This window comes from Mytilus edulis, chromosome 14 (genome assembly GCF_963676685.1).
Source record: "Mytilus edulis chromosome 14, xbMytEdul2.2, whole genome shotgun sequence".
Taxonomy (NCBI): domain Eukaryota; kingdom Metazoa; phylum Mollusca; class Bivalvia; order Mytilida; family Mytilidae; genus Mytilus; species Mytilus edulis.
Window position 1 is genome coordinate 9,856,648 of NC_092357.1, and position 10,922 is coordinate 9,867,569.

At 30.7% G+C, this 10,922-nt stretch overlaps 1 protein-coding gene across 1 annotated transcript; it reads left to right on the forward strand.

The window, feature by feature from the left end:
• Positions 1–304: 304 nt before the first annotated feature.
• On the forward strand, positions 305–9,813 carry LOC139502510 (uncharacterized). The gene is made up of 5 exons (XM_071291998.1): positions 305–1,538; positions 1,922–1,952; positions 2,984–3,252; positions 4,167–4,194; positions 6,473–9,813. The coding sequence occupies exons 1-5, from the start codon at positions 342–344 to the stop codon at positions 6,784–6,786; spliced, it is 1,839 nt and encodes a 612-aa protein (XP_071148099.1). The 5' UTR covers positions 305–341; the 3' UTR covers positions 6,787–9,813.
• Positions 9,814–10,922: the final 1,109 nt, after the last annotated feature.

Consider the following 10,922-nt stretch of genomic DNA (forward strand, 5'->3'; position numbering starts at 1 on the left):
TTGTTAGGGGCCGTACAGTGACATTCGTAGTACGTTGTATATAGTTTTTGTAAACTGACAAATAACACACTAAATGTGGGTAACTTTGATGTACCTTCCTTTTTTATTTTTTTATAAATATATCACTATTACCATTGTAAATGCAACTTTGCAAGCAATTGTATGATTGTAATTATTAAATTTCATATACACGTAAAATGTATTGCTGAAAATAATTATTCCTGAGCAGGAAACTGTTTTTAGATATAAACGTACAAAAAATGTTGGCGTACACATATCCTACTGTTTTTTAGCATGAGGTTGAAGAAAGACGCCATGAAATATTTGAAGAAATCAACAAAATGTTTCAGCTAACGCCATTAAGGAAACATTTGGTGATTGAGGATAAAATATTTGTCAACGCTAAAGACAAATATGACGCAGATATGAGTAAAATAAAAGATGTTATCATCAGCGAGTCAGAGAAGCAACCGACATGGGGGGAACTTCTTCCAAAATGCTTTATCCCTTTGGAGTTAGAATTTGCATCTCTGACCAGACGCAACATTCCTTTGATAACCCTAGAGCAGCTAAAGAAATTAAACGCACTGCAACCTATTAGACCGTTGTCTGAAGATGAGTTGAAGGTATTTCTGAAATTTCAACATTCAATTGGCAAGTTACTGTACTTTGATGAACCTAAATTGGACGACCGTATTATTTTGTCTCCAACCCTCCTCATAGATGCATTTAAATCGATTGTTACAGATAAGCGCTTTTGTATAGGAGATAGAAAAAGGGCAGCTATGTGGGATGCAATGGGAACAAAAGGCGTGGTATCAAAACACGCAATACAAGAAGTTTGGAAGAGAAAGAAATATGAGAAATTTTACAAAGACAAACATTACTTATTAAATGTCATGACCCATCTAGATATTTTGGCAGAGCCGAGTAGATACGATTCAAATCAAACGCGTATACCAGCTGACTTCTACTATGTTGCAAGTATGGTACGGGGTAATGATGATTCCGGATACCTTCATTCAGCTGGCATCACGCAACGAAATATTGCCATAGCTTTTCAATCAACATCCTTGATGATACCTCCGGCATTATCCTTCAGATTTATAAGTTACTGTTTATCTGTCTGGGCGGTGAAGACTTACGGAGAGACCAACAGGGACATGCTGTTTCACAGGTCTGGAGTGTTCACTATTGATCCTTCCTTGGATATGCACATTCTTTGCGAAGATGACAAGATAACTGTTCGTCTTGTTCATGGCCGGACAAACACACTCATAATGAGAGATCTAGCTTCCAGTATCAATGAATGTTTAACATCTGCCTTGGAGAAAATAAGTCGGTTGTACATCAGAACAAGTAGCGATCAGAGTCATACCAGTGATGCATCCTTTGTGACCAGTGTATGTTGTAACTCACCGGATAAGCCATGCATCCTACCATTCGAAAATCTTGCAGATATAGGCAAACAATGGACCTGTCCTACACATGGCATTGAACACAATGTACATATGATCAAATCGTGGACACCAGGAAAGGTAAGTGTCACCTCAAAAGTACTCTAGAAACCGAAAACAAAAATAAATCTGATTATTGACTTGATTTTCTAAGAAATATTATAGGACATTGTAATATGAAATAATATAACGATGGTAAACAATGGGTAGTCAAGTTCTAAAATAATTCAAATACAATAAGATAAATCGTAAAATAAATGCCAGTGTACAATTATGATTACATCATTCAAAGATATGTATTTATTCCTAGATTAATGCCTGTTAATCTTATCCTCTTATACACATGTTATATATTGATATATATTTTCCGAGATATATACAAATAAAAAAATAAAGATTTGTGTTATTCCAGTAGGCGGTCCTAAAATACTTATTGCTTTTATTTTATTTTATTTTTTTATCAGGAGGAAGACAGTTGTGAACCAGGGTGTCCAGGTATTGTATTCGGATTTTAAAATATACGTTTATGTTCTGATTTTTTTTTACATAATTTGCGATCGTAATTTGAGTTTTGTAATGTTCCGACTGAATTGTTTTTTTAAATGTTAAATAAAATTATACCACTGCATCGAGTGTGGTGCGATATTTATCTACTCGAGGCAGTTAGATTTTCAAATTTAAAACGCGAGTCTCACTGAGCGTTTTAAATCTTTAAAATTTAACTGTTGATATTGAATGCATATCGTATTACACGAGATTTAGTGGTGGAATCTGTTTCTCTTATGAGTTTCAAACAATACGCAGGCAAACCTATACCTTTTTGCGACTGTTCTGCAAAAGATGTGTTCGTTCTGTGCGTCGTCATCAGGCATGGTCGCCGTTTGTCATGCCGTCACAATGGGAAATTCAGAGGAAAACAAGAAAATCTTCGTTACAATCGGATTTTGATTTCAGTACTAACCAAAAAAGTACTGAAATCAAACGAATCACACGTTGAGTAAATTTTTGTATCCAATGAGTGCAGAAAGGGATAAATTGACGAACAATTAGAAAACAAATAAATATTGCGTTAAAACCACCTCTCCCTTATTGCTTTGCTGCAACATATGAAGTTATGCTTACAAATACAAGATATCGTCTTGAAGAGAAACTCTTGTATATTTTAAGAAGACAAGAATCTATCAAATTCGTTCTTTTCATGTAATATAATTACAACATAATATTTGTAAGAAATTGTGTGCTTCTTTTCCATTGTAGTTACAAATGTGATTTTTAATAAGTAAAATTATGAATGTGATTAATTTCTATAATTTTTTTCTTTTAAAATTTGAAATATTGATCAACTACGAACTTACCATATGCCAGACTGTTTCAGTCAAAAGTAGCCCAATACATTGTAATTGAATGAAAAAGTATTATTTACATGTGCACATACTAAAACGTATACACCTTTATTAATCAAATACATTAATGGTGGCAATGTCAATTGTATCATAAATTTCAGTATATGAGGTTTGTCATTACAGTTACAAATGAAGAGTTTTTGAAAGAACGACCATCAGATCTACACCTACGACGCTTATCATTAGTTTACAGTATAAATGCAACCAGAGAACTAGCGCTAGAGTTAGGATTGGAAACAACTGAGTTGGACAAACTTTCACTCATTGATGATACAGACACGTGGCAGTTTGAAGTAGTCAAAAAATGTCGCGATAGATTTGCGTTGACATTTAGACATATCAGAGACGCATCTGAAGCTTGTAAATTTGGAAATATCCATAAACTTTGCAAGGTAACCATTGATGAATCAATTACACAAAAAGTACATATAAAATCAAAATCGTTATATCTCGTTTCAGCTTGAATTGATTGTTGATAATTGAATTGAATCACTATTTATATAACAGGGCAACTAAGCAGACGGTATAACTTGTTTTATAAACATTGCTGGTTCAGCTAATGTAGTGCTGCAAAAACTAGTTAACCACAGTACCATTATTACGATCCAACTGTATAGCCCTTCGATGATTTACTGGTTCTCCTTTGACTTTGGTATGACACACTATAGCTGTCTTTTAGTTATATTTGTTATTTTGTTGCTGCAAATTAATTGTGTTTAACTGTTATACATGTAGTAGGTGGTTTTCAATGCCAAGGAATAACACCAACGAGAGCTTAAGGTTCTGATGATTTATTGTACCAGTATATAAAACAAGTCACTTGTGGAGTGAGTTGTGCTGATAAGGTCAACGGCACATCATATACACAATCGTGTGTTCTATATAATTACATTACATGGAGTCAGTATTCTATAATAATGTTGTCCAAAATATATAAGGTTTACAGGTAAACTATGTGGTCAATATAAACAGACATAAATTCAATGGACTGTCATGGCTATCGACCCGTGGAAATGTACAGGTACAAAACAAAGGAAATTAAACTTGACCGCGAAATATTAACAGTCAATCAAATACAATAATTCAAGTAAATCCCTAATGAATATTCATAGCAAATAACGTGAATATTACTATACATGAAAGTAAGGTTTTGCAAGTGATCATTTAACCAAAATACAATATTCAAAATATGTAATTAAGCTTTATAATAAATATAGTAATTAAATAGATGATTTTTACAATATATAAAATGATCACCGAAATCACTCTGCTACATACATGATCCAGTTTTTCCCTCTTTTTGCAGCTTGTGAAAGGTGATGTTATTGATTTTGGTAAGTTCTTCAAATAGTTTGTACAACTGACATATATAAGCAATATCGTTCGGTGAAATATTCACTATTTATTTTGATAAACTGATTCGACAACATACTTATTACATGTGAGTACACTTCTGTCCATGTTAGTATGCAATTTCAATTCGTTACAACTGTATTAAAATATCAATAATGATCATACTACTGGTTAAGAATAACTTTGTAAGAGTACGTATTCCTCAAATAATTAAGTTTGTTTATATGTACACTGTTTAACATAGTATATGTTATTTGCACGGGGATATGAACTAATACTACTTCGTAAAGTTTATATCTCTTAAGATCTGACGCGAAAGGGAAAAACAAATGAGCCAATTGTATAAGCTCATCTCCCCTCTGAAGCTATTATAACAATGTATACTGGAATATTTTTGCTTCCAACATTAAGTACCATTCTTATCTTCTTTTTATTCACATGGGGTATGGGTCTTACTTAAAACTAGGTGCAGTTTTAAAAAAAAAAAACCACGTCACTCGAGTGTGATATCAATGTAAATAAACTCATCTGAGATATCAGGATTACATTTTGTATATACGGCAAACGCGGGTTTCGTCTACAAAAAAAACAACTCATCAGTAATTCTCGTATCAAAAAATGTTTAAAAGGCTATATAAAGCACGAGATTGACGAACGTTGAGGACCAAAATTCGTAAAGGTTATGACAAATACAGCTAAGATTATATATTCCTGATATAGAAAGCCTTAGTATTTCAATTGATAAAAAGTTTTGTAAACAGTTAATTTATACTTATGACCATAAGAATGATAATTCATATCAGCACCCTTTCCTCGATGCAACCCTTTTTTTCTATAATATAATGTTTCCCTTTATTTATAAAAAGCTTTTATAAATCATTTGCTAAAGTAAAGTAAAATCGCCAACTTTTGTCAAAACACAAGTGTCATCCTGCAATTCACATGGCCTTGTGTACAACAACTGTAGATTCACCTTTCTTTTTTTACATTGAGCTAACTCCTTTCAGACCTCTAGTAGAAACCATTTAGATGCATTCAGCATTCATTTTTTGAACCCCAGATATGATACCTTTGTTAACAAAATGTTTAAAGAACATCATATATTAATCATTAGAGCACATGCGTTCAATGTTATAAAGAAAGGTTTACAGGTTATTGGCTCTCCTTAATTTCCTTTTTAATAACTGAATTTGTCACTATACCTGGTTACGAATCAGTCTTCTAAAATCAAAGCTTTACAATTTATTTACATATAAAACTTTTACCATCGAATCAATTTAAAATAAATATCAAAAGAATATTTTTTTTTAAATCATATCGAAGTAAACTGTGATAGTATAACATTGTTATGAAACATATAGAAATAACAGCATTTAAATTGTAAAATTAAAATTGTTAACAAAATCTGTTGTTTCTTCATGAGTTCGGTTCAATGTGCTATTTGGTATTGATTTGAAAATGGCACGCCATTAACTAGTGTCTGACGAAGTTTACACAACATGATTTATTTGTCTACGTCAATCATATTTCATTAAAGTGTATACATAGTTAGATTACTACATTGAACGACAACAATATGTGACGTATAACTTTTCTGACGTCAGACACGCGAAGCAATGAATGTGTTTTTAATTTGATAGATGATTTTTTGTTCTGTGAAAAAGGTTTCTTTTGAAATTGTAACACGATGATGACTGCTGTACCCCTATTTTGACTATTTCATTTATTATGTCTGTTTAGTTTATGGATCATTGGAAGTATAAATGAATTTGGTAGGACTTTCGTACAAAGTGAGAAGTTTAGTGCTATAAAACCAGGTTTAGTCCACAATTTTCTACACCAGAAAGTGTCTGTACCAAGTCAGGAATATGACAGTTGTTGTCCATTCGTTTTTTTTATGTGTTTTGTCATTTGATTGTGCTATGTGATTAGCATGATTATGGACTTTTCGATTTGATTTTCCTCTGAGTTCAGTATTTTTGTGATTTTACTTTTTACTTGTATACCGCCATCTTGGGTTGTGAAATATAAGATTACAATAGTTCTAATTACCTGCTCAAATCTGCATGCTTTGAGATAGATTAGTAATTAATGGGTTACATCTTTTATGTTATAAATAAATTCTGACATTACATAAACTAATCCAATACCTTTATGCTGCAGGTATTCACTAATTTCGGCAACACGTTTCTGGTTATTATCATATTAAATATACTATTTCGAATGAAAATCAAAACTTTTTTATTTTTCAAATTATAGATAAAGAACCTGAAAAGTGGGATTTGGTTCCTACAGAGGAACACATTGACAGATTAGCTCCAATAATTGGAAACAACTCTCTTCGATTTCTTATCGAACTAGAAATGGAGTTCAAGACTTGGGAACAGATAACTTACAGGCACACAATTGAAAGGGATTTGGTAAAACTAAACAAAGATATTTTAGAAGAATGGAGAACCAAGTTTTGTAAGATGCACAGTCTCAAACCGACTTTGCGAAAAATTGCACAGGCCTTTAGTAACATTGGCAAGCATATAGACATAGTTGAAAACACATTATCAGATCTGTTTTAACTTAGCTTCAATTCTAGCTGTATTTTACCCTGTTTGCTTGAACTTTGTGCAAACATTCTCAATTTAAGAATGTCAAAATTGTTAAAAGTTAAACTGTTTATTTACATTGATAGATCAAAAGTGTGACAACAAATATACATTAAATGAATGCATGCATTGCAATATATGTAATACAAACGTGATATCATTGGGGTTGATCAGACATATGTAGTATTTAATTTCGTATGATTCTATGTTCGATTAGGATATTTTGCGTTTATCTTACCACTGCAAAGTTTGTAAAAGGATAAGCCTTTTTAATGAAATTTATGGGTGTATAAACTCGAACAAGTCACTCACAAACAATTAAAAGTCCCAATGAGTTGTATGATATGTTTGTGAGTGATTTGATCAAGTTTACACACTAATAAATTCCTTTTAAAAACGTTTAATCCTTATACTTCTTTTATATTAGAGAAAGTAAATATGTATTTTTGTTTTCACACTTGCTACCTCTATTTTACGTTAATTGTATATGTATGCCATTGAATATCACTGGCGCATGGATATATTTGTTGGTTAATGTAACATATGTTCTTGCACTCAATACAATTTGATACAAATTTAACTGCAAAAACTCTTCTGATCACGAAAGTGTTTGTGTATTATTTTATTTAACGATAAACTTGCAGTGAAAATAACATAAAATAAAAAAAACGTCGCTGTAATTATCGCAACCATCTTGTTTACATTGGTTAGTTCGGTCAACGTCGTCTATCGAAAAATAACCAACGTCAAGATCAGCTACCGGAAGTCTTTTCGACCAATCATATCAACGTATTCCTTAATATGCAAATCCTACAATAATTATTATAGATTAAATTGGTACTGGTAATATTATTCCATCTTTTAATATAATTACAAAATCATTTAGTATAAGATATCGATAGTCAACTAAACAAAATGAGTTTGTTGTCTTCATTGCAGCATGAACGATTTCCAATAATTTATCAAGTCCATTCAATCTGCACTTTGGTGGATAAATGTTTAATTGGTGATTTAGCCACGTCTTCTATTTTTCAATTTTGGTAGACAGTTTAAGGTGGGACTATTTGACTGCGCATAACTTCACGCATGAATTACCATGCACACGAAAAGTTTGAGTCCTAGATTTACTATAAATTATTCTTATTGATTAAAAATTTTAAATTATTGTACTTTTTTCATTAAGAAATTATTATCGTTTTTTATGTGTAAATATCGTTATTATGACTACTAAATACAAAACTGTATTCACATTTTGAACCAAACAATCGGTTATATCATGCATTTTAATTTGAAACAAGTCAACCCTCACTATGCAAGGATTGAAAACAAGTTTTATGATTTGGTGTTTTGTTTGGAGTGTGTAATTTATTCAATTTATTTATAAAATTGAATATAAACTACAATTCTTCAAATATGCTGAGCCAATATTGAAAATACGAATACGAATGATTCAAACTGCACACAAATTAAAAAAGGATGATCTTCCTGCGCTTTTAAATAAAACACCACCTCATTAGTTCTTGTTTTTTAACATTTTCTTCATCTTGTCTTTGTTATTGTTTTTTTTTTAGTTTAAAACTCTATAGTTAATATGATTTGAATATTTATCATTAAATAAGCTTTTATTATAATCAATATTGATTAATGTAACCAAATGTATTAATGTATTTTTTATTACTATTATGTAAAGTTTTCTTTTGTAATATTCAAGAATTGTTTAATTTTACTTCGTCTTTAGTTTTGTAATGGAAATCTTTATCATTGGAAACAAATCTTATAAAAAAGTAAACAACAACAACTCTTAGGATTTAGCAGAAAAATACAGATTGCAACTCCACATTGAACTTAAATGCACAAAAATATTTGAGTTGTACAACATCCCTTAACAATGCGTAAAGCATCTGTTGTTTTGAAAACACAATTACAAAACATTGCCCGCAATAAGTCGCCTACAGCGATTATAGAATAAATACAAAAGTTAAAGAACTAGGGAGAAAAACAATGGTATTATGTTACATGTATTATGATAAGAAGATATATCTAAATTCAGTCCAATCTCATCGACAAACCTCCGAAGGTTGGTTCTGTTTTTTTTATTGTGCAGCAAAATTGTCATAAATGTATTTTTTTTTCAAAAATGTAACACATAAGAAATTTGTATAGTTAACTGTAATACGTGTATCATCTTGACAGCAGCCCCTATCATAACATAATTGTTTGATTGTTTGAATTAGTCTCCATAACTATAAAATGCATAACAATCACTAATGTGTATTATTCCTTTTAAATCAATGAAGTTTATCAAGCCAAAATAATATCGCATGTTAAAGCTTATTTGAGAGATTTGAAAGTTTTTATTTCAATGAAATAGAATGTCTCTAATATTTGTTTTTAATTTGAAATATGTACTTTTATTCTAAAACAGCTTATACAGTGTTTATCATGCTTATTGTATTCTGTTTGAATACGAATAATCAGTTTTTATATGCGATGTTGTATAAGTTAAAGCCTTATATTTATATAGCTTGTGTGATTACTTTATATTTATATCTGCTTATATAACATTTTTTCAATGAATGAAACTGAACGCTTATTTTAGTTTTCTTTTTATTCCTCATTTATTTCAATATAATTGTGTATTATATGTGAAGTTTATATTGCTTATTTGTTAACAAGGTTTTGGTATCTTACAAGGATTTTTCTTTTATAAAAAGTACTAGACATTCTTTGTCATATCCCTGGTTTATCAACTGACAACTCAGACACTGATGAAGTTTAAAAAACTGAGAAGCAGCGACAAGGACTTGAATACCGAATACGTTTAGAAAAGTATATCTATTATGTAGGTGAAGTTTGTTTATTGCTACAATGGTGGTGAAAATTTAAAAAAATAACATATTTTTAATAAACAACTTCATTAAATTTGTAGGACATTACAAGGATAAAACCAGAGGATCTCGAATATCCAATATTTATTAAAAAAATCCATAAAAAAAAAAAGGAATTAACTTTCAACAAAAATCAGACTTCATTTTTGAAAATATCTGCCATTTGATTTGAGGAAAAATTTTCACAAAAGATTGTGGATTGTTCCCCTTAGAGCAGTGAAGTTTTCATAACACTATTAAGTGTTCACAAGTTTTAATTACATGGTATTTTTGTTTGCATATATCGTGAAGTAAATAAGATGAATTGTACTTCTGTAAGTTAAAGAAATACGAAAGATACCATATTAATGTTCAGTCTCATTATTCACAACATGTGACAGAATTCCACCATAAACTAGAGATGTTCTCAATTAGTCTATGAGTAGGTTTCACGTTTTAATATGTTTAATATATAATTAATACCATTCGTTTATAAGACATTTTTGCACATTCCTTTCACTTCTTGCATTTCATGAATTGAGCTTAACAATCAACTTTAAGTTGAAAATCAAAGACGACTGTCACAGTAACAAACTTCTAAAATATAAAACTATAAAAACCTATTATTGGCCTTTTATAGCTGACTATGAGGAATGGGCTTTGCACACTGTTAAAAGCCGTACGGTGACCTTAAGTTGTTAATGTATGTGTCATTTTGATCTTCAGTGAAAAAAAACGTCTCATTAGAAACCATAAAACATATAATTCTATAAAGCAAGCAATACTTTTGGAACATTTTTCTTTCCAGCTTGTTATAAATCCGATTGTACACAATATCCATGTTTTGCATTGTTTTAACTTGCATCAGTAATGATGGTAATGATGAAGGCACATATTCGCAAAATTATTATTATGTAAATTAGCCCTTATACGGATGTGGGCTATAATAAGCTAAATTACACCAGTCTTGATATCTTTCATAACCTCTCAGGTATCAAATTGTAATGGCAAATAAATGATATGTCTTTTCTCGAATAAAAGTAACTAATTTAAACAATTACATTGTAATTTGTCCATTATTCTATAACGCATATCAATAATCCGTGATCTTAGGAGTACAATTTCACATTTTAGCGTACTGTGCTCTGTTGTAAAAGGGGGGGGGGGGGGTTAATTTGAGATAAAAAAAGCATTCTTGACACTATGATAGATGGACGTTTATGTCACATTTGTCATATTAGT